Genomic DNA, 24,569 nt, shown 5'->3' with positions numbered 1-24,569 from the left:
ACCTGCAAATAAACAATCCTCTGAAACACATCTTCTCTCATGCTCATCTCCACATCAAAATAAGAAAGTCTTTTGTCAGCTTCTGTGCTTGCTGAGCGCACATCTTTGTTGGACGAGACATGCTGTGGGAAATCCAGCATGCTTCTTTCCACTGTTAAAATAAAAATATATTTAAAAAAAATGCACCGAGCACTTACAATGCAATCAGTCCATGTTAATTTTTTTCAAGATGAGGAACTTCCTAGGAATAGACAAGTTATTTTAATAAATCGTTCTATTTAGTTTTTATACAAGCTTTCAGAAATAAATTTATATAAACAGATACCTGAAGCAACCACTGATTAGGATTTACAGATAATGAATGGATTACAGATTATGTAAAAAATGAACCAATACAATTATATACACAGCAGCTATTACAATTAGAACAACTGCATACTTCACTGACGGTGTATATTATCAAAACCTAACTGCCCTGGCAAATGTCCCCACTTTAATCGTTCCACAAGGTCAATTTTGAGTTAGTGAAAGTTTAATACGGATATATTTAAAGCACTGAAGTAATTTTATGTTTTGAAATTAGATGAATCTTTTAAAAGTACAGAAAGTAGATATTTAAAATACATTATTTTTAATGGATGTCACAGACTCTCTCTCTAGAATACTGGAAGTAGGAAGTTTTGAATCTTTACAATTCTCCCTCAAATTATTCAAAAATTGGCAGGAGAAAATACATATATGACCAAGTCTGTTTATTACTAATAAAAGCAAGCAATAAGAAAATTGAGGGAGATGATGTGTGATTATTTTGGACTATCAGAGATCACAAGCTAACATAATTTTGAATGGAAATGAAAAATAAACTAAATTCTCAGCAATGCTGTCGTGTCCCTGTATTAATAACCAACATGAACATAGGTCCTATAATTAAAAAAGTAGTTGAAATGACTAGCTATATTAATTAATTAGGACTTGATTAAACGTAATTATAGTTTTGCCTCTTAAAAAAGTGCTAATCCTGCATGTTATGCTTTGTTCAAACATTTTACACAAAAGTGTAACAAATGCTTTTTGTCCTGGGAGACCGTTCATAATACTAGCAGATGAAGGTTCTAAAGATTAGTTGGTTACAGATTTTAAGATGAACTGAAAACTTTGTGAAAAACTAAGACGCTATACACAACCAAACACTGTGGTATCTCTCTCTCAAAATCATGGGATGCGCATACAAATGTGGTTTACCCTCCCCTCCAATCGGTAGGGCCTGAACTTTATTTGTTTTGCGGGTGTTATAGTAAGATGGTTCAAATGAAGTAGTGAGTTTTACATTTTGCTCTGAAGCTGAGGTTTGTGGTCATCTGGGTCTTTTCTGTGAATGAGTTCCAGGTACATGGGCCAGTTACATAACATAAGAACAGCTGTACTGGATCAGACCAAAGGTCCATCTAGCCCAGTATCTGTCTATGACAGTGGCCAATGCAGGTGCCCCAGGCGGAGTGAACCTAACAGGCTATGATCAAGTGATCTCTCTCCTGCCATCCATCTCCATCCTCTGACAGAGGCTAGGGACACCATTCTTTACCCATCCTGGCTAATAGCCATTTATGGACTTAACCTCCAGGAATTTATCCAGTTCTCTTTTAAATGCTGTTATAGTCCTAGCCTTCACAACCTCCTCAGGTAAGGAGTTCCACAAGTTGACTGTGCGTTGCATGAAGAACTTCCTTTTATTTGTTTTAAACCTGCTGCCTATTAATTTCATTTGGTGACTCCTAGTTCTTGTATTACTGGGAAAGATCTCTGCCCTGCTCATGTGAGTGTAATGTTCAAGACCGACAGTTTCAAGTCCTAATAGGCAGCAGAATTAAAACAAAAAAAAGGAAGTATTTTTGCCACACAATGCACAGTTAACCTGTGGAACTCCTTGCTAGAGGATGTTGTGAAGGCTAAGACTATAACAGGGTTAAAAAAAGTACTAGATAAGTTCATGGAGGATAGGTTCACCAATGGCTATGGTGTTTGACAGAAGCTAGGAATGGGCGACAGGGGATGGATCACTTGATGATTACCTGTTCTGTTCATTCCCTCTGGGGCACCTGGCATTGGCTACTTTTGGAAGACAGGCTACTGGGCTAGATGGACCTTTTGTCTGACCCAGTATGGCCGCTCTTATGTTCTTAAGGTTCTAATGGAATGCTGCTGTTGTGGGAGGTCATCATCACATATCATGAGTAATCCCTTAGGAAAGTGAGACCAGCCCCATATAGAGCTTTGAAGATTGGAACCCAAAGCTTAAATCTGAACTAGTATTCTGATAAGACCCAGGGAAGAGAGAAGAGCACTGGAGTGTTATGTACTCTTCATGGCTTCTGCAGCTGAGCAGATTGCTGCTGCGTTCTGAACCAACCACAGTGTTTTATTTATTTATTTATTTACATTTATTTTTAACTTAAGCCTGGTAGTTTTATTCCTACACACAGAGCGCTACAATAATTCAGGCTGGAGGTCATGAATGCATGGATCACTGATCATCACTGTGGCTAAATCTTAATCTGACAGGAGGCTGTTTGGATCAAGATTGTTCACGACAGTCTTCTTGCTGGTGGTAAGGGGAAAAGGATATAATAACCATAGTCATGGTTATTTAGTGCACAGAAGCTTTGAAGAGTCTAAGAGAAGGGTAAGGCTGTAGACTTAATACAGAGAAGATGCCCTCACTGAAGGAGGATGTTAGGACATGAGTTCTCTGAAATGCTTCCCTCCCTCAACTAGCATCACATCAGTTACCTGATTTGACTTCTGATACTGGTTTCAGACAGGTCCCCAAATGGCCAAAGGAAAGTGCTTTTTATGTATGATGTGAAAGTAATTGTAAAGCAGGACGTCGTGTGTACTGCAAACATTTTAGTCCATGCTGTTGCACAGTGCCACCAAGTGGCTCCATGCAGTCACTGACAAGAACAGGATGGGTCACTGAGTTTTCACAGGTGAGGACTTCAAATGTGGAGGAGCATATGCCCATCATGACTCTCTCGATGTAGTCTGAGAGAAATGAGTGAAGCAATATCAGCATAGTCTTGCTAACCATTGCCATGTCTCTAAGGCTGGGCAGCAGAATTTCATGGCTAATCATAACAAATGCTGTGGGAGAGGTCAAAAATGAATATCACTTCTGAGATCTCTACTTTCTCTATCCATGAAGGGCACAGATCAGACTCACGGGCGGTAACTGCTTTTGCTGCATTGCTTCCAGAACTCTGTTTTGTGGATAAGATGAATTCAGAGAAGGAAGGTATTAGACTCCACATACTCACCTGTATACTCCACTTCTATGGCGGCCAGAGCCTGCACAGTGTTCTCATATGTTACTTTTTCAAAATCAAGCATTTCAACATTGTCATACACTTGCTTTGTTTTCATGATCAGATCTTCTGTCCTTGTTATGATTTGCTCTGGTGACAGGTCCCATTTCAAAAAGTTTCGCTCTGATGCTGCATATGAAGAGGCCTGGAGATGGGTAGTAATTTCTGTTCCTAATGTCATCCTCAGTAAAAGCCTTGGACCACCAGCTCTGAAACTGTAAGAATAAATTTAGGAGATTAAGAATCTAATTGAAGCAAAAAGGTTTATTGTGAATTATTTCTTAAAAGAACATTACTTCTTTTATTAAATAGTATTTTTAGAAACAAGAACATATTCCTTTTTAGGTCTATTCTTTCCTCTTCAGGACCCTAAATAGTTGTACTTTTAATTAAATAAATCTGTATTTTAAAATAATTCAGATGTCTGCCCTTCCCCGCCCCCCCGTACTTGATTGAGGGAGTGTTATCTAATATGTATGCAAAAACAGTGATAAAATGTTTTGGTTCAGCAAAAATAGACAAAACAGTTTTTCTTAGACGACTGAGTTGTTATTCAAAACACCAGCTACTGAAACTCCATGGAAACAGACAATAGTGTTTTGTATTTTGAGAAAAGGAAAAGGGACTATGCAGTGAAATCTGGGTTATGAAGGCTAGTTGTTACATGCAACATAAACAAAATGGTAAAAACATTTAATATGGAAGTGTAAATTAAAATGGATAATTTTATACTTGCATTGAACATCTGCTATGTTCCAGGCCATGAGAGCAAATTATCTCATAGCCTCCTACTTCAAAATGTACTCTTTTAACCGTTGCAGATCTTATGAGTATTTCACACTGTTTTGCTCTGTAGCTGGAAAAGGCATGAAGGTTTCTCATATCTATAGACAACCTTTGTGTTCAGTTAATAACTCTGATTAATTTAGCCAACTGTATTATAGACTTGGTTAGGCAGAAAAGTTTACAATCCCCTACAGTGCTGGCATCGACAGCTGCCTTTTTACTAACCAATATGACAATGCACACACATTCAGCCATTTTTCAGGGGTTTAATGGCAGAGGGGAAAATTTCAAAATTTCAGGGGGTGGGATTTCCTGAGTTTCTTTTGAATCACCAAAATATAGGAAGAAATAAAATATCATCCCTAAAATTCAGTTATTGACCTTCATCTGCTCCCAATCACCCCCAGGAATCTGTGTCATTTTCTCTTTTCGTTGCATTTCACACGTTTATAACCTGCTGGATAGCCCACTGAATTGAGACTCAGGTGACCTGGGTTCTATTCCCAGCTCTGCAACTGGCCAGTTGGGTGACTTTGAGACAATCACTTTACCTCTCTCTGTCTCAGTTTCCATATCTGTAAAATGGGGATAATGACACTGACCTCCTTTGTTAAGCACTTTGAAATCAACCAATGACAAGCTATATAAGAACAAATGATTGTCATTATTGTCATACTCCACAATTTCTTCCATGCTCTTCCTTTCCTTTTGTTTTCTGTGCATCTCTTTGCTTTTCCATGCTTTGTTTTGGTCAGTGCCCCAATTCTTCAATCTATTCACTTATCAGTATTTTTCAGCACTCATCCCATTCTCCCTGCACCACTGCACCCACACACATCAAAGTCCCATACCACAGCAACCCTCCCTCTAGTTCAGCAGTCCTCAAACTGTGGCTTGTGACCCCAATGAGGTTGTGGCAATCCCGCCTGTGTGGAGGACACCACTTTACTCTGTACAGCGAGATCTTGCGTGCACAATATTTTCCTCTTCAAAATGGCATCCTCCATACTGTCTGGGATCCTGGGAGGAAATAATTCATTAAATTGGGGCCAAGCCAGCAAAAAGTCTGGGACCCCCCTGTTCTAGTTGAACAAGGTGCTCTTCTAGTTGAAGAGTAAGATACTGATGGGTCTGCAGATGTAGCACTACCCTATTTTGCTGGGAAAGGTGTAAGGGGAGACTCCTTGAGAAATCTCTCCCTCAAAGGATGGTCTCAGTAGAGAAGTCATCACAGGCAAAAAAAATTTTTGGCCCTGTTGGCTGTCGGTGTGGTTGTTTTTGGGTTTTTTTGGGGGGGAGGGGGCTGTCTCCTCCTTCTCCCCCCCTCCCGTTTTTCTGTTATCTTCAAGACAGGCTCTCTCTCCTTTTGTTCATTTATCTTGCTCTGTCAATTCTTTCCCCCACATCTCTTCTCCTTCTTTGACTCTACTGTTTATGTCTCATCTCTCTCCTTCCACGTTAATCTTTTCTTCACCCAAAGCACCACCAGAACAGTGAGAAATCACACTTACATACATCCCAGCTGCATCAGAAGTAGATGAGTGAAACTAAATAGGAGCTGAGTGAGTCTGATCAGTTTAATTATGCAGCTGCTTCCAGCTCCATGGGAGAGGTGCTGTTTTGTGAACACAGATTTGATCATACTCTGTAGGATTCTTTACAGGAGTAATGTGAAAATTCACAGCAGTGTATTAATAGGAAAACTCAGAATCCTCATGTCCAACTTAAACCCAGAGTTAATATCTATCTATAAACACATAAATATGGACGTATATTTTGCACAAACCTAACATTAGTATGAAATAGATAGTAAGAATGAAGTATGCATAGTAAAGCAAGCACTAAGCCATAAGTATGGAAGAATCAGAGACAAAGATTTGCTAGATACCATATTTTGGAGCAAAGAACCAGAGCCAAAGTTTGAGGGGGAACTGGCCTTGGGAATGAAAAAATTTAGCTGGACCAGACAAATTGTAGAGACAAGGTGGGTGAGGTAATATATTTTATTGGACCAACTTCTGTGTGTGAGAGAGGCAAGTTATTGAGCTTACACAGAGCTCTTCTGAAAAAGAGCTGACATGAAGAAGAGTTCTGTGTACACTCAAAAGCTTGCCTCCCTCACTCACAGAAGTTGGTACAATAAAAGATACTATCTCACCCACCTTGTTTCTATAATATCCTGGGACCAGCACAGTTACAACACTGCGTACAGACAAACTGTGACCAAGTCAAACTTGAAATGAAGATTTACTGAAAACAACAGAGCCAAAAGAGAAACCCATTCTGTTCTACAACAACGTTGACCCTGTGCACACAATCACAATTTGAGCAGTAGTAGTAGATATAACTGAGAGCAACTCAAAGCCAGTTTGCCCTTGAGACGCAAGATTTGCCTGACACAGAAGACTAGCTTGGTAGGACTAACCCATATCTTCAGGCAAATGTCATTACAAAGCAACAAGGAGATTTAAAACCTTTGCATTTACTAAGCTGATTGTTCTATGGCACAGCTTTATAATTAAAATTTTTTTAACTCTTGCTAATGAAGTAAAATAAATTATGGTACAAAGGAAGACAGCATGTGTTAATATGTTAATTGCACAAACTAATACCCAGATATAATTAAAGTTTTTTTAAAATGTTCAAGTGTAAAGTGGTCACTATTACAAGGTGACATTTGCTAACAGATACCAATACATGGTAAATGTTGATTAATAGCAATCACTGTAACTGTGTTAATAGTTATTTGGGGAGTATCAAAACCAGTTTGATACATAAATAAATGCTCATAAAATTTGACATAATGTAGTGTGTATGTGGCCCGGATGAAAAATGGTGACTATACAAGCAGTTTGAAAAGGGCATGGGTGCAGGGCTTTTATTTTAAGGCTACACCTTTGTAGCTGAAAGGTTCTACAACTAGACTAAGTCAATTATTTTGTACAGATATAAATAAGGAACATCATTCTTACACAAATGTATTAATGGGAGACTATTTTTTCCTAGTGAATATGGTTTATTTAAGTCCTTCACAGCTCAGACAAGAGGTTTATTTTTCCTCTGCGAGCACACAGAGGTGGACAATTAGAGTTGTGATAATGTCCATATGTTAGAGACTTGCTGACTTGACACTGACATGTGGATAAGGAAGAGCTGGCTCAAGCTGAATGTAGGAAAAACCAAAGTGATGAGAATCAGAAGAGGAAAACAGTACAGGAGCTTATCATCACCAGCTTTCCCTCAGTTGAAGGCATTTGTCCACAGATAGTCATGAGAGTGGATCAGCCTTAGGTCCTATTGTAGTCATTACTGACCCTGAACACTCAAATAGCAACAGTCCTTCTTCCATCTATGGCTAGCAAGATAATTTTGTTTATTCCTCTCTGAAGATAACTCAGATCAAAGGTTGAGGCATTAGTAACTTCTGTGTTGGACTACTGAAACTCATTGTATCTGAGTCTAGATAAGAACGTAGAAGCCCATCCTGAAAATGACAAGCAAAATAATACAGTACTGTACACTGGTGCTTTGCCATCTACATTGGCTCCTCATTCCAACATTAGTGGGTCCATTTCAAGACTGAAAATTAATCTACAAATCCCTTAAAGGATAAAATGCTGTAATCTCAAGGACCACCTCTCTTTCTGGGCCCTGCTATGGCAACTAGAATCACCTGCACACTGTGACTAAAAGAGTCCAGATATAGAGTAGAAGAAGCTGGAGGTACATCTTCTTAACAGCAGGCTCAAGGCTCTGGAAAACCCATGCAAATGGAACTTACTCAGATGGAGCTTTCTGTAGTCTACATACAATGCTAATACAGTATATTATGGAGTTAAACACTTTAGAAATGCACACAGATAAAATATGTGTTAGCTAATGTCACTGAGCAAATATATTTTTCAAGAATAACCACTGACATAGTAACTAAAACAGCAATTAGTGATAAATTCTCAATTAACCGCTGGGCAAAATGTTTAAATGTGTATAGAATTGCTTGGATCTCCCCCAAGGGCTTGAATGCTGGATCCAGAAGACTGATAAGCACTACTTTTAATTTCCAGGGTGGACCTGGTGACCTAACTTCAGGGCCAGCTCCAGCTTTTCGCCGCCCCAAGGCGGAGGGGGGGGAAGAGCGGCGGCACTTCAGTCGCAGCTCAATCATGCCACTTCTGCGGCAATTTGGCAGCGGGTCCTCCCTCTCTTCCTCTTCAGTGGCAATTTGGCGGCAGCTCAAAGAGGAACAGAGGGAATGAGGGACCCACCACCAAATTCCTGCCAAAGACCTGGACGTGCGGCCCCGATACCGGATGGAGTGCCACCCCTTTGAATTAGCCTCCCCAAGCACCTGCTTCCTACCTCGCTTGCCTGGAGCCGACCCTGCCTAACTCTCCCATTACATTAGAAAGCAGCTTTGAGTAACAAAAGAATAAAATCTGTAGCCTAGCACTAATTATTATAACTGCCAGCAAGTGGATGTTTACATCTGTTGGAGACAGAAAATAAATGAGAAATGCTAAATAGCAACCATCTAGTACTGGAGTAGTAACAACTCTGATTGCTCCAGTCTCTAGCTGATGGTATAGAAAGTAACCATTTGTATGGACTGGTAGACAGTACAATGCTCCAGAAAGGTTTGAACTGATCAGTGTATCTTTCTAACAACCACATGGGACACTGACTTCTTTAAGTTTCTTGACAAAGAACTGTAATATAACTTCTAGTGACACAGTTACTACAAGTTGCACCTCGGTGAACTATTTAAACACATCTTGTAATTGCCCTTCCTGACATCTCTCTCAGTAAACCAGAGAGTATGTTATGTCAACTTAGATCACAGTGAGTATATGTAAAATAAAACATAAATAAAAAATGTACTATGGGTGAAATCCTGGCCTCACTGAAGTTAATGGCGGCTTTTCCAAAGGCCCAGGATTTCGTCTCAGGTGCTTACATAAAATTGTAAATAAACACGAATTCTCGAAAACTCCAGTGCCCTAATTATAAAATAAAGCCATATGGCATAAAGAATCAATGGACGACACACCTCGAACTAAAACCCTGGTCCCTCAGCTCCAAAAATGAATGTTTTTGCCATCTGAGATAAAGGAGATAATCTTTAGCTGTTAGCAATGATAGTTCCCTGATGCTCTTTCTGGGCCCTTTCACATACACATAAACCCAGTTAATTAGAGTTGTTAAAATGACCAGGTAAAAAGTAAATAAAATAATTTAAACTAGATTTGTATGTGTTTAGAGTTAAGGATGACAGAATTGTACAAATAATATATATGTTACAGAGGTGATCTTCTAAATATGTATATTTTCTTTCTAGAAAGTAAACAGTTTATGAAAGAGAGAGACAAAACAAAATGAGAATGAATGTAAAACTATTGTGGAACCAAATATAGATCATATGTTGACATCGGAATTTTATAAAATCTTTACTCTCTTGGGGGCCTAAAACTCTTGGGAAACTACAGTTTCCAAATCACAAAGGCTTGCCTGACAAGCCATTTTAAAAGCTTTAACGAAAAAATAAAATATACAATTTGACCAGAGGTGAAGATACAAAAGACTTATCAACTATCTGAATCATACATTCCAGAATAACTATTTAGTAACTGCAGACTGATTCTGAATGAGCAAAATATGTTAATGAACCTTGGACATAAATCCTAAGATTTAACCCAGTCATGTCACCACGAAACAACCAGACAAAATTAAATATAAAATAGTGTCAAAAAAGAAATCCGTGGATACTCTCGAACAATTAGACAGTACATTTCCTCATAGGGAAAAGACAAAGAAATGAAATACTGAAATCTTCCTCACACCTCCCCATAAAGGGACCAAAGCTTGCAAGATGCTGAGCACTCCTTCATCTCCCATTGACTTCATGGTCCCTTGTTTTGTTAACAGAATTAAAATAACTTTTAACTAATTTGGCCTTTTTCATTATAGAACATTCTCAGAAGACAGACTTTCTGGATAAAATACCATTGCTAGCATTATTATTTTCATTAAGGCCTTCTTCTATCTTCCACAGCCAAAAAAAAGTAATTGTATTTTCCTCTTGTCACAGTTCCAGGGTAAGCTGGCCCTTTGATCCTTCACTCAGTGTCTTGGTGGGCTCCCCTTTCAAGTGATAGGCCGAGCCCCTTCATTTCTCTCAATGGAATCCTATGATTAACCCCACTTTTAGACTGGCTCTCCAGGCGATGGCACCCTTTTTTACCATTCTTGTTTTCTCAACAGGTTTGGCCCCTACTAGAAACTTTCCTCAGGAGCAGTGATCAGTATGAAAACGAAAGTGACTCTAAACAGTTTCTTCAAAACAAAATTTTATTTATCCATCCATTGGAACATAGTTGTCAGAGAGAAAAGGGTTAAAAGAAAGAAAGGCCTATAAGCATATAATCTTACCTACAACCAGGGGTGAAAGTGAGCTGGTACAGGCCAGTACTCCATACTGGTAAGAACCCACACCAGCCCATACCCAGCCAACCTTAAAGCACTGTTGCAGCAGCACTTTAATGTCCCTGTCCCTTTTGCCTCCCCTGTTGGGGGCCCTGCCAGTAGCAGCAGTGCTTTAAGGATGGTCCTTTGCCGCGGCAGTGCTTTAATGTTGCTGCACCCCTTGTTGGCAGGGCTGCCAACAGGGGAAGGGGGGCGCAGCAACATTAAAGCGCTGCTGCGGCAAAGGACTCTGCAGCGCTTTAACGTCCCTGCCCCTTTTGCCGCCCCAACCACTGATGGGTGGGGGGAGCAGCTGCCCTGGGGCCAGCAATTTAAATGGGCCTGGGGCTCCGGACATTGCTGCCCCTACCGCAGCAGCAGCATCCAGAGCGCCAGACCCTTTAAATCAAAATGGGAACCGTGGGCGGTGTGGTCCAAGGGCTGGCTGGGGATGCTGACCCCAGCCCCTCCCTTCTGCCCAAGGTCCCACCCCTTCCGCCCAAGGTCCCACCCCTTCCAGGGCCAGAGCCACCCCCACTGTACCGGTAAGTGTCCTCAGTTACTTTCACCCCTGCCTACAGCTTAGCAGTTCCCACTAAGAGTTAGACCCATCTTATCCTAAATACCCTCATCCTTCTGGGGACCAGATTACAGTTTGCTTCTCTGCTGACCCTGACCCTCTCCCTCTCCCTCTGTGCATTAAGGTTGTTCTTTCAACCATTTCCAAGTTCTTTGTTTATGATTTCCCACCTGAAGAGGCATGTCCCAAGCTGGGAGTGGTTGTGTCTCACTTGAACAGAGACAAAACCAGGAGGCTTTCACCTCTGTATTGTTAGTTAAGCACTGGCTAAGGCTAATGCAGTGGCTAATGTTTAACAGAGGTTTTCAAAATCTGCTAAAATATGGAGCTTGCTCTCTGATCATTTGAGCAATTAAAACTTTGTGTCTCTTTGCTTGAAGTCCTCTTTGTATAACTTATATTAGGGCCAATGCAATGGGATGCCTCAGATTTCATCATTGTATAGTTCCTGCTCTCATTACCTTTCTTTTTGATATCAGAAGGGTAGCCATGTTACTTATTGGAGAAGTTTGGTATGGGATTTTCAGCAATAGCCAAAGAGCTCTAAGAACAATTATTTTCACTGGAATACTAAAGAACAATGTAAATTTGCCAACCAAAAAACCAAAGCAACAACCCGATTTTCCAACCAAATCAGTGTAGGTTGTGTAGCAACTTTTACAATCTCAAAAATTTAGCAAGACGTAAGTAGCAGCTATAGCCCCTAGAACACAATTGGATTTTCAACAAAAAGAATAGCACTTGTAAGCAACAGTCAGATGATTCAAAAGCAATTTTTTTTGCCAGAATGCCAAGCAATAGTATATTTTGCCAACAAGCTAAAATCTGATTGTTACTTCTGCAAAACAATTTGATTTGATAAAGGAGATGGCACCTTCCTGTATACTTTATTGGAGCCTCACACCTGCAAACTTGGGTGCTGCTGCAAAGGCCAGACAAGAAATTTAATTTGAAAATCAAGCTTTGACTGGCACACCAAATATTTTAGCCACATTTGTATAAGGACTGTACAAATAGATAACTTTTTTTTTTTTGAGAAACTGTTACAATTTCTGGTGTATGTCAAACCATCCTTTTGGATTTGGAGGCTAAAACAAAAGAGAAACAAAAGTGGAAAACCAGAGTTCATCAATCTGAACCAGCAAGCCTTGGAACTAGGCTTATCAATCCTCCCAGATTGGCCTCAATCTCCCGGTGACTATTAAAAGCAATCTGGGAGGCCTTACATGGATCTGCCCATCCTCCCCCTTCATTCAACTCCTAAAATGATGCCTCACTTGTCCACTTCTTCCACAACAGTCTACATACCTTTTTTCACACTGCCCCCACTACACTGAACATCTATCCTGAGCTGGCCCACAAAAACACAACCCTTCTCTCATTTAAAACCTTCTTGAAGACCCACTTCTGATACCAGGGCTGGCTTTAGGCCAATTCCACCAATTCCCCCGAATCAGGCCCCGCGCCCAAGAGGGCCTCGCGCCCAGTGGCAGAGCCGCTGAGGGGTGGGACAAGTGGTCGAGAATCCCTTCCCTTGCTAGAGGCTCCTTTTTAATTTTTACTCACCCGGCAGCGCTCTGGGTCTTTGCCAGTGGGTCCTTCACTTGCTCTGGGTCTTCAGCAGCACTTCAGCAGCAGGTCCTTCAGTGCCACCAAAGACCCAGAGCAAGTGAAGGACCTACCGCCGAAGACTAGGAGTGCTGCCCGGTGAGTACAAGCCCCATGTGTTTTTTTACGTGTTTTTTTTTTCAGTCATCCCTGCCGGGGCCCCGTCAAACCTGTTCGAATCAGGCCCCACACTTCCTAAAGCCGGCCCTGTCTGCTACAACTAGGTGCAGTGAGTTAATGACATTTTATTTTAATATATAAAATTGCAAATTGCTCCATCTGGCTGCACTCATGCCTTTGCTGAAAATATCTCAGTGCTCTAACCCTATCCTTCCTCTGTGTCGCCACTCCATTGTTTCCTTGCCCATTTCTGTTGCTACAGGTCTGGAACTAACTAGACTGCAGGAATTTCAAGGCAGAGACCCTGTCTGATCGATCCTGCACGTGAAGGTGCTGTAAATAACAAGGATTATATCACGCTGTAGAAAGTCTGACATGCTGAAGGAAGCAATCCCACATGGTTTAACGTTTCCTGCACTATTATTTTCCTGGTCTTTCTCATCAGGGGCCTCTGAACGTCCCTGGGAAAACTATCACACGCAAATCTAACCGTCTTTGAGGGAAACCAGATTTTTTCTCTCCTGAGCTGACTGGAAGAAGGAGCAGCTGCTCGCAGACTACATCACAGGGGGACAGGCAGAGACTCCCCCCGCGTTGGGGAGAGGCTTGGGGGCAGGGTCGCCGCTGGGGGGGGAGGTGTGCAGGAAAGGAATGACCCCACCCGCATAACGGGACGGGGGGCAGGACACGCTCTCCTCAGTGCGAAAGGGGTTTAGGGCACGGGTTCGGCTACCAGGGGGCGCCCTTCTCTAGCCCGGCATCCTCATTCCCACTGACCCCTCAACTACCCCCCGCCCACCGCCGTAGTCGCCCTTGTCCAGCCCGACACCCCATCCCCACCGGCCCCTCAGACATTCTCCACCCACCGCGGGCCCCACAGCGCCCTTAAGCAACCCGAGACTCTCCCCCGGGCGCAGTCATAGCGGCTGTCGGGCCCTGACGCACCTGCTGAGCGCTCGGCCCGCAGCGCTGCACAAGGAGAACATGGGGGCGGCGGACCTGCAGCTGCTGGGGGCGCCCGAGCTTAGGCGCGCGCTCCGCAGCCATGTGCCCGCCGACAAGTGGCTGCTCGGCTGAGCTGCGCAGCCACTTCCGCCGGCCGCGCCCCCCCCCCTCCTCCCCCAGCTGCCCCCGCCCTGCGCGGCAACCACTGAGCTCCTCTGCCAGCGCCGCGGGGAGGGAGCATCCAGACAGGGGAACCCTGCAGCAGCCAGCCCCGCTCCGGCCGGCTTCTCGCCCCTTGCACGGTGAGTGTTCCGCCGCCGCCCTCCATCCTCAGTGCGGGGATAATGCCGCCGCCTGGGGGAATCGGGCTCTTCCCGCTGCCCCCGTGAGAGGGGAGGGTGCAGCTGGGCATCTCTTGTGCCTCCTTCCCCGTGCGAGGCAGTGCCAGGGGAGGGGCTCCCCGGGGGCAGCCGCCACCGCCCGCTCCGGACCTGGGCACCACACCCTGACCTGGGGCAGAGCAGATGGGTGGGAAAAGCCATTTTAGCCAGATTGACTAGCTCCGCGATTGAGCGGGTTGCCAAGGAGCCCCTGGGGCTGAACATGGGCAGGCTTGGCTGGTGCCTGACACCGCTGAGCTTGTTGCGATGCCGTGGACTGGGGGAACTTGTCAAATCTGGCATACGGCATGTCAATGCACATAGTGAACCATAGAAAAGCTAATGGACAATGATCCTTAGAATGTGTGTATTATATATGTCTTCAATTATTTAGATACCTATGCGTGTACAGAGGGAATATTATTGTGATCTTTGCTGTACCTTATACCGTGAAACCTGCTCTACTTCATACTTCTTCTTTCAAAGGATCACTTGAAAGTAGAGTCAAAATATCCGGTATATTTTGTAAGATTATTACTTACACATCATCTCTAAGAGGCAGCCCACTTTTGCTAGCCTCCTGAATGGCTGCTTAAGATGATTGAACCACATCTATGGTATAACCAGTATTCTATAAACAAAAATGCTTTTTACAGGTGTGGCCTTTCACCTATATGTTAAATCTAAGATCCTCTTTTTCTGGAACATAGTTAAACACTGCTCTTTTTCAAAAATAAATTCTGTTTAGTGGTTTAGGAAAAAAACTCAGAAAAAGTTAGAACTAATTTTCCTCCCAAAGAGAAGTTATATAACTCCTAATAGATGCTGCATGCAAATCAGGCTGAGTCAGCAGCATGTCACTAATCACAAGTTTGCACTGAGGTCACAGTGTTTTTATTTTCAGTCTAAAGAGAAAATAAGCTATTCTGTAGCACAGTGTCAGAAAATGGAAGTGTTTACTTATGCCAGTGGTGAGATATCTATCCATGTACTTTTAAATTACTTTTGATTTGAGTGAGTATTCCTGCTTCCAGTTGTATGTGCATTAGAAACTAAATCAAAACTGTATCTTTGAGCAAAATTAATTTACTAAATTATCCATAACAAACTTTCCTGAACTCCTTCAGGAATTAATTCAAGGAAGTCCTATGACCTGTTTTATGCAGGTGGTCCTACTGGATGACCGCAGTGGTCCTTTCAGGCCTTTTATTTATTTCAATAAGATTCATAAATCATATGTCCGGTGATACTCTTCTTGAGATGCTTTTAGATGAAGATCTATTGCTGCATATCTTGTACATCCAAAATTCCTAGTGAAGTTAATGGGACTTTGGGGTAGGCAGAGTATTCAGGGATTGGCCCTAAAGTACCATTCTTAAGGTCTCTATATTTCTCTGAATACTTTTATAATTTAGGTGAAGTTCATAAGCTTCTAAAATGTCATCAGTCAAACACCTAGTATATGCCGTCATCCATTTCTTGAGAGAACAGAGTCAGCTGGATACTTTCACTTCAGATGAACAAGAAAGCTTGGAAGGTAAATACTGATGGCCACATATTTGTATTCTAGCCTGACTGACATACATCATGACAGAAAAGCAATGTGAATGAACTATATTAATTATTTATGTTGTCTTATTGTATTTTGTTTCTTGTATGTCAGGAAGATATTATTTGAACACTTTATATCCTTATCCTGTAGATTTCAATAGTGTCTCTCTAGGTTATCTGTTACCAAAGAAAGTTGCCAATTTTGGACTAGGAATGGGAGAAGTTTGGAGTTTCACAAAACCTGAAGAAGTTTGTGAAATGTTTTAGAATTTTTGTTATTGAAGGAAAAACAACTTCATTCCTGAAATAGATTGAAATTTTACATGTCCACAAGATTCTTCTTTCTAAAGTCTGTAAATTTGAAGAGGTCCTAAAGTTATTGTCACTGCATTGTCTTATTTCTGAGCAACTGTCACTTTCTATTATGCTAAGGATTTAAATTAGACAATGCCGTAGTCAACCACTGGCAGGATTATGTGGACTGGCTCATGTCTCACTCAGTTTTCATGCCTGGTTTCCCTCAACTTTTCATGTGCTAGAATCTATGGCTAACACACTGAAGAACAACACTTCTGTCAACAGCATTTGTATTGGCAAACAGAGAGGGGCAGCTAAATCATGAACAGCCATATTTTACCTTGATGCACATGAAGAGCTCTTGTTAATATTGATAGGAGCCCCATCTACTATTTGAGGGCAGGCTTGTGCCTCTGAGAGTGAATGCACAGAGAATGCACCATTTATATATCTTGACAAACATGTTTTATTGTAAGAGCAGTAGTGCTGAGGAGGGCTGTTACTAGTGATTCCAAGTATCACATAGTGGTAAGGATTCTTGACAGGTATATTTTTGTCTTGGCAAAGGAAGATTAAGTTACAGCAAACTAAGACCATTTTACTCCTGAGCAAGAACAGCCAAATGGGGGTTTAACATGCTTTAATTTATAGGCATTGACTTCACACCTTTAGTTGATTCACCTTAATTTTCCTGAGTGCCATGCAGACATGCCTTTACCAAAGTTTTGAATGTGGTTAAATCCTTCCCTGCTGACACTTTACATTTTTTTAGAATTGGTGTAGTTTGCACTCTTCTTGTGCCATGTTTAAACATATCATTCAATCACAGATTCCCTGTTTGTGTAAATATGGTTTCTACTGGACTGGATGTGTATAACAGTTGTTCACAGGCAAGAGATTGTGTTGTTTTGACTGTTTTAAAAACATATTTTTAAGAGTCAGTTTAAAGCAACAAAAGCTGAAATAGTGCATTTGATAGGTGATGAACAACTATATTAATTTAAAATAACCCAATATCTGTTGAAACTTATTTCCAATTGATAAAAAGGCCACATTTTTAGAAATAAAATTATGAAGTAGGAATTATTTATTCATTCATATTTTTTTAATAAAATACTGATAAATGTTGATGGTTTGTAACTAAGAAGGGTTAACTGATCACTTATTTGACACAGATGTTGGCTAGAGTTGCCCTGAGACAAATGAACTACAATTTTAACAGATTTATTTTCTAATCAAAAGTGGATTATAATACTTTTAATGGTATGTAAACATGCAAAGATAAAATTGAACACTCCCACAATTAAACATATTTTAAGAGAGGTGAAATCCTAATTTTAGAGTTTTATGTTGCCAAAAATATGGTACCATATGGTGCATTATACAATATACAGCATCTGTGCCAACCAATTTGCATAGCTGATCCTTTTTTAGGAGTTTATAGAAGTTAACTTTATTTTATGTGAAATAAATGTCAAGCCAAATCTTGCCCATGAATGTGTGAACATAGCTCCCAACAAGACTGTGAGGGAAGAATTTGGTCCATGCAGTACGTGGGTACTCTGTGTACCTTACAACGTGCTATGGGGTTGTAAAGCATTGCATAACTATCAAATATCAAACAAACTATGCAAAAAAAAAAATCAACCAGTTGAAGACTTTATCAAAATAAAAGTACAGCATGCTTTTCAAAGCCATCTTTTGTTGATAAAATATACTCTGATTTGCTGAAGCATACAAGTAGATCAGACTATAGGTGAAGTTCACCCCAGTGTAAAAGGACTGCTCATTTGCATGTTTCATTTGTGGAATTCAGTCATCTGCATAAACAGAAATCAGAGGGTGGACTAGGGAGGGTCCATTTGCAGGGTCTGGATCTGCTATGCAACCAGGACAAAGTCTGTGGTACAGTGGAACTCTCCACAGCGAGAGTAAAGCTAATCTCTGTGTGAGACAGAACTTTCATGTGTGAGTGGGGAATGGCCTGAGATTGGAATGAACTCTTCCAAAAACTACCACCACCACACAACCTCAATACTTTCTTCTCTGAGTGCAAGGTGCATGTCTTTGATCTTACTTCCTCTAATGCAAACACATAGCAACAGATGTGTATTTAAAACAAATAAAACCTTACCAAAAACAAGACTCTCCACTACACATGCTTCTCCCTCTGGGGAGAGAATAAGAGAAAAACAGTCACATAATGCATTACTGGAAGGTGCTCAAAAACTAAGCCTGAATAAAATACATAGTTCTCTTGCACCTGTTTCTCCAGCATATAGATTAGTAGCTTCAGTCCTTCCACCTCATTTATGCAGTGTGTTTAAATGGCTGCTTTTACTCTTCTGTTGGCCATGCCAGCCTCTACACTTCACTGCTGTCTTCAGCACCAGCCTATGTGAGATCAGTGTGTTGTTCAAACTGGAATTATTTTGGGCAAGTTTTATTACCAATTATTACATGAGGTCAGACTAGATGATCACAGTGGTCCCTTCTGTCCTTGGAATCTGTGACCCCTCATACATTGCACCGACAGGTAGTGTAAGAAGGGATTGATCCTAGTAAGTGCCACCACCGCAAAGCCTGTGGTTTAGATAAAGCAGCGGTCCTTACACTGGTCCTGTGAATCAAGGTGAATTTCGCTGAAGGCTTAAGTGGTGTGGAGGACCTTGTCTAGCCCTCTGCTCTGGGGTGAATTAATCTGCCAGTGGCAGTCAGATAGCAGGAGTGTGGTAGTGGGATAGAGAGCAAGTGGCATTTATTCCATACAGATATCCTTCAGACAAAGAATTGCAACTACTATATATAATTGGAGTGAAATCCTGGCTCCATTTTGATGTCTGTGTGGTTAAGATTTCACCTCAGTTGCTTAGTGTATTGAAAAATTACACACTGTCAAAGGATCAGTCTCTCCCATTTTGAAAATAAATGTGTGCTTTGGCTCCACATTTATTTTGAATAAAGTCTTTTGTTTTGGCTTACCGTTTACATAGCAGCAGGAGACTGTCATCCTGTGGGAAGAAAAAGTCTATTTCATTGATTTATGCCATAAAGGTATTAATATTTGTTAAAATCATGGCAGAGGAATTATAAAGATTCAGATTGTGTTAATTTTTCCAGTTAAATGGGAATTGTGGGAGCTCACTGTAATATGAGCCAGTTTTTTCTACCATGGAAATTTATTCTAATATCAATAGTAGTAATACATCCAGAATATTTTATATAACCATAATTTGATCTGTTAGAGTTGAGAGTTCTCTTCCCACTTCCCAGAATAGAAACAAACAAGATGAGGGCTAGGAGACAAAACATAGACTTAATGCATTTTCCCCCCAAAAGTGAGAAGAGTGAAAATTAAAATTTTTTAAGTGTTTTAAACTATAGTTTCTGTTCTTAGACTGAGTTAAAAATGAGGTGAGGCATTTAGAAAAGGAGTTACCTGAGGGTAAAAATAAGTGTGATGGAATACATGTCCTTTCCCTGCATTCGTGGCCACCCCAGGAACTGCTCAGACTCTCTTCCTTTAGTATCCATTCAGTAGAACTTAGTCAAGCTCCCTCCACCGACATCTATACAGTGCAAAACAAGAGTCCTAATTCCTATGACCATCAGCCCCTATTCATCAGGGCTCTGAGAGGAAGAGAGATCTTGCTTCCTTGGGATCACCTTCAATCTGGGCACAGCTAGTCCTGTCCTTCCCACAACACTTCCTAGCTTTTATCACGCTAGTCAGCTGATGCACTAGTTAATTCCTTAACTCACCCAGCCTCCCTCTCTCATTCCTCACAATTTCCTCAATCAGCCATTGCTGGGGAAACTAATTGAGGCTACAGTGATCAGAATGCTGATTTGTCTGTCACGACTCAGCACTCTGTCACAGATGGGTTGCTGAGCTACCCTCCAAGGGAAAGCCTACATTTAGCACTTATATATGACAGTTAATACTTCATAGTAAATTGTCGAGAGAAACTGGATACCCTGTTCCATTGTTTCTCTGACAGGCATTGTAAAAGTACTATTAATATCATTCACTTATTAATGGAATTGTGCATGTAGTTTTCCACAGAATATGTACTCCATGGAAATGCAGTGAGATATTTTACTTGTCTTTCACCTCAGAAGATAAGATTTGAATTTAGGTCACAAAAAAAATGGTTTGAAAGTCACCAACTCACCACTAGATCTTCATTAACAGGATACAAATCAATATTCAGTTTACCACAATTAAGTTTCTTGTCATGGAGATCTAGTGCAGAGGAGAAAAGGAATTTAACTCAGACCCTGAATTGTGTTTTTACTGAATAACTCAGAACCTGGCTAACATTACAGAACACAGAAGCAAACTTTCTGTGCAGTGTTAATAATTAGCCATGTACCCAATCAATATTAAAGAGTCATTGTCAGCATAAAATATGTAAGAATTTTACTTACTTTTGTTACTTATAACTTACTGTATGTTATCAAGACTGAAAATTAAATCAATCAGTTTTACATTTTACCATTTATGCTGAGTATTTACGTTTTGCATTTCTCTCAGCTGAGACAATAAAAAATAGACTCCTTAACATCAGTTATTGTTAATTTTTTAGTGGATTTTCCTGTCTGATTCCCCTGCACTAGCTCAATATTATCATTATTCAGGTTCACAATGCCACATCTGAAAGTTAAAATTAGAATAGACCCTCAATACCCATGATCAGTAATGGGAGTTATGCTGCTGGTTTCCCACACAATGTGTTGAATACTTGCCCCATAACCTTAAAATACATGAATTAGACATCCTCTCTAAGCTATATATATAAGATTACAATCTATGACTGTGTCTACAAACACTTAAGCCTGTTATATCAGGGTTGAAAGGGACCTCAGGAGGTCATCTAGTCCAACCCCCCTGCTTAAAGCAGGACCAATCCCCAGACAGATTTTTGGCCCAGATCCCTAAATGGCCCCATCAAGGATTGAACTCATAACCCTGGGTTTATCAGGGCAACGCTCAAACCACTGAGCTATCCCTTCCCTACTATATCGCTCATGTGCAGTCCTATAGAAATCATTGGAATTGCTTACATGAGTAACATTATGAACTTGCTTAAATGTTTGGCAGATTGGGACCCTCTGATCCTGGGAAGGGATCTGCTCATGTGGATCCTTAGGCTCGGGTATCAGTGGGACTTTGTGAGAGTGCAAGGGATTTCACAGGTGGATTCCTTTGCAGAATGAGAGCTTATGATTAATAAAGCAGCTGTTAGTAAAAATCTTTGGTTTACAAAGTAAAATGTACACATCTGAAAACAGTAATTACTGCTTAGATATTTGAGTTTAGAATTGGCCCATCTTTTGTGTTACACATAAGGTCATAAATGTGATGCTTTCAGGCTAATTATATGTAGTAGACAATTATAAAAATAGCTGTTTTTATGTGTAGCTAGTATATATATCTACATTACACAATATGTACTACTGTTTTATCATTTGTTTTTAAATTTAGTCATTGTAGGTCAAAAATGAAATACAAAAAAAGTAAGTATTAAAAGAAGTGTGTCTGGATCAGGAATTAAGTTTGGTGGCTGAGCTATAAACACTAAAGAGCTTCTGCCTCTATTGCCGTGCAAAGTTGACTAGTAGAGACTAAATAGATTATTTATTTTTTCTTTCCATTAGGGGAACTTCTCCAAAGTTGCCTTTTGTTTTTAGGCTTAATTAACCGACAAATATGTTAGGAAGTGTACTTTTGCCTTATTTATTTTTCGTTTTCTTAGTTAGTTTTATTTACACATTTCTATTGAGAAAATAGTGATAAAAAAATCATGCTTTCATTTCTTTGAAGTTGCAATTCAGTGTTTGGAGACTGTTTTTAAGATTAGCCTAGAAGATACGCATCTTGCAGTGCCACAGCAGTTGACAGAAATGTTCTCAAATTCTTTTCACAAGGTAAGAATTGATTTTAGTCTTACTTTATCATTATCCAATTAAGATTGTGACTATGATGTGGAATCTTAAAATGTTATATAAGTCAAAGCAATGTGGAAACTTAATAAAAATGATATTCAAGTGAAATTCCTGCAATAGATAGGAGAACAGGATGGTTTTTGGACTCTGACAGGACATAAATTCAGTTAAGGCAAAGATAACCCATGTAAATTACGTTACTAAAAAGAATGGGCTTTTTTCCATCATGGGGGATACTTGCCCTCAGTGACACTTAGCCATTTTGCAATTCCAAAGACAGTTGACAAGAAACCGATTGAGGTCATCCACAGCTTCCTGGTCCCTCTGCCCCCAGCTCCATTGCGTATCCCCTCCCATGGAGAAAATTTAGTCTCTTAAAGCATTCCACACAACCAGTTTAGGTAGAACTAAAAGCTGTACTTTTAAAGGTCTAAGGATATAATATAGGAAGAATATTGTTGGCACCAAGAAAGCAGAGAGAGAACTTGTGAGAAAGAAAATGGGGATATCAGAGGTCATACTAACCTCCCCCCTCCCTCCCACTTTACTGAGGCAGGGGAATATTGCTGCAAGATTTCAAGTGGGAACAGACAACTATCTTGGTCTAGTGTGTATTACAGAAATGGTATGATCTCTTGCTGACTTAAGGCCTAATGGTGCACTAAATGGTTCACACAACCCCTTTCAGTATGAAGGTTGAGGAAGAAGCCATTAATATAGCCAGGGCCTACACCTGAATCAGAATACACTTCTAGTTATTTGTTTTTTATTTGTTTTTAAATCTAGAATGACATGTTGCCTCTCTCCGATTCATTGCCAGAAGATATTGAAAAGGCTGACCAGCTGAAGGATGAAGGTGTGTAATTGATAAGGATATGTTACACTGTCTGGAGTAGCTCATGACCGTGAGTGCCAACCTCAGGAGACTGTCAAAAAGCAGGGCAGAAACCCTAAACTGCTTGAGGAAACTCCTTTTATTGTTCCAGTACTTTGAGCTGTAATGTGTGAGCTCTGTATTGAGCTTCCAGGTGTTCCATGCATCTGTGGTAGGCTGTCTCCTCAGCCTCTTCAGTTTCTTTGATCTCCTTGATCTGGGGGTCCGCCATCAGTCTCTGGAGCTTACGTTCTCCCTGGGCTGCCTGCTGCAAGCAGTCAAGCCAGTTCCACTGCAGCAATCTCCATGGCATCTGGGGCAGGTGGGTGCTTAGCTCCTGATCTGGAGTTTTCTGTTTATTGGATATTCCCTTCGCCTTACATAAAGTTTCTAGGCCTTTTGTCTCGAGACCTTAATATTACTGTGGTCCACTCATTGTGTCTATTATTTAACCTTTAAACACTCTCAATATCAAGTTTTAACTTTTAACAGCTCTGGATTATGATCTATAAATCCAATTGACCTGTAACACATGAATCCTGCCACCTATACAAAAAGTTATACTCTCTGGAGTGGCTCCTGACCATGAGTGCCAGCCAACCTCAGGACAGACTGTCAAAAGCCAGGGCAGAAGCCCCAAACTGGTTGTGTGGTGTATAATTAGATTTCACTAACCCAGTAACAAGTTTGAACTCCTAAAGCACTATAACAGTTGTATCATGGAATCACAGGCTGTCCCATGGGGCATTCCAGCCTATTTTGCCACCCAGGCAAGCTGACTATGTGGTAGATGGTCACTTTACACCAAAAAGCACAACAATATTCAGGTTACTCTCAATCCTAAAGGACCAGTCACTTATCCCAGGTAATTTGTACTCAGATCTCAACCAAAGACAACTCCTGTATCTAATCCTGTAATAAATTAATTAAAGATATATTAACTAAGAAATAAGAGCATTATTTACAAGGCTAAAATAGGAAACATATACTCACAAGTGAGTTACTGTCTTAGATTTTAAAAAGGTAGTATAAGTTTCTGTAATAAACCACTCTATATGACCTTTAGGGCCTACCCATGCCAACCAGCATGGGGATCTCTTGCTTATGCTTAGAAATCTTTGCCCCTCAGAGACCAAACAGCATAAAGAGACAAGTTTCTCCTTGTCAGGGATTTTTTCTCCCCTTCACCCCAGATTCCAAGCTGATGGGGTGAGTTCATGTATAGGTTTCCCCTTCCTGGAGGGAAATAGAAATTCAGTCAACAAGGTATCTCTCCCTTGGTCCTACACAATGCCTCATTTGCCTACAGTGGCCCATCTTATGTGCAGAATGAGCACTTTACCTTAATTAATGCTTCTTTTCCTCTTTGGTAGGATACACAATTAGAGGTTTACGATGCTAACAATCAATATAACTTTATATCATGGGTTACAGATATTATAAGTAGGATTAATACATGCAGTATTCCATTAAGTCTAAACACGAAGCACATTTCTTATAATACTAATACCTATTTTAACTATACTAATCCAGAGGTAAGACAGACTGCTTTCCAGCTGTGCATTTGTCAGTGTTCAGTGAGGTTCTGGGATGCAGTGCCTCTGAAAAAGATTTGGGGGTTGTGGTGGATAATCAGCTGAACATGAGTGCCCAGTGTG

General features: G+C 40.7%; 2 protein-coding genes across 9 annotated transcripts in view; one reads left to right on the top strand and one right to left on the bottom strand.

Annotated features, from left to right (window-relative positions):
* The window catches only part of NLN (neurolysin), a 52,950-nt gene extending 38,991 nt beyond the window's left edge, over positions 1-13,959 (bottom strand). For 3 of the 4 annotated variants that reach the window (XM_050946993.1, XM_050946996.1, XM_050946994.1), the window contains exons 1-3: positions 13,861-13,959; positions 3,315-3,571; positions 3-151 (exon numbers count right to left, since the gene is read on the bottom strand). In XM_050946993.1, the coding sequence (XP_050802950.1) occupies positions 3-151; positions 3,315-3,571; positions 13,861-13,901 (447 nt within the window). In that variant the 5' untranslated portion in view covers positions 13,902-13,959. The other variant, XM_050946995.1, reaches the window with a different exon arrangement.
* A 65-nt stretch (positions 13,960-14,024) lies between these two features.
* SGTB (small glutamine rich tetratricopeptide repeat co-chaperone beta) overlaps positions 14,025-24,569 on the top strand; it is a 47,044-nt gene continuing 36,499 nt past the window's right edge. For 2 of the 5 annotated variants that reach the window (XM_050947105.1, XM_050947109.1), the window contains exons 1-4: positions 14,025-14,162; positions 15,656-15,777; positions 21,916-22,019; positions 22,824-22,893. In XM_050947105.1, the coding sequence (XP_050803062.1) occupies positions 15,678-15,777; positions 21,916-22,019; positions 22,824-22,893 (274 nt within the window). In that variant the 5' untranslated portion in view covers positions 14,025-14,162; positions 15,656-15,677. Of the gene's footprint in view, positions 14,163-14,548; positions 14,604-15,180; positions 15,255-15,655; positions 15,778-21,915; positions 22,020-22,823; positions 22,894-24,569 lie in introns of those variants that run through there. The other 3 variants (XM_050947108.1, XM_050947107.1, XM_050947106.1) reach the window with 3 other exon arrangements.

The sequence above is a fragment of the Gopherus flavomarginatus genome, chromosome 3 (genome assembly GCF_025201925.1).
Source record: "Gopherus flavomarginatus isolate rGopFla2 chromosome 3, rGopFla2.mat.asm, whole genome shotgun sequence".
In the NCBI taxonomy this organism is placed as follows: domain Eukaryota; kingdom Metazoa; phylum Chordata; order Testudines; family Testudinidae; genus Gopherus; species Gopherus flavomarginatus.
The sequence above is the reverse complement of the archived record's forward strand: the minus strand, read 5'-3'. Positions and strand labels throughout refer to the sequence as shown.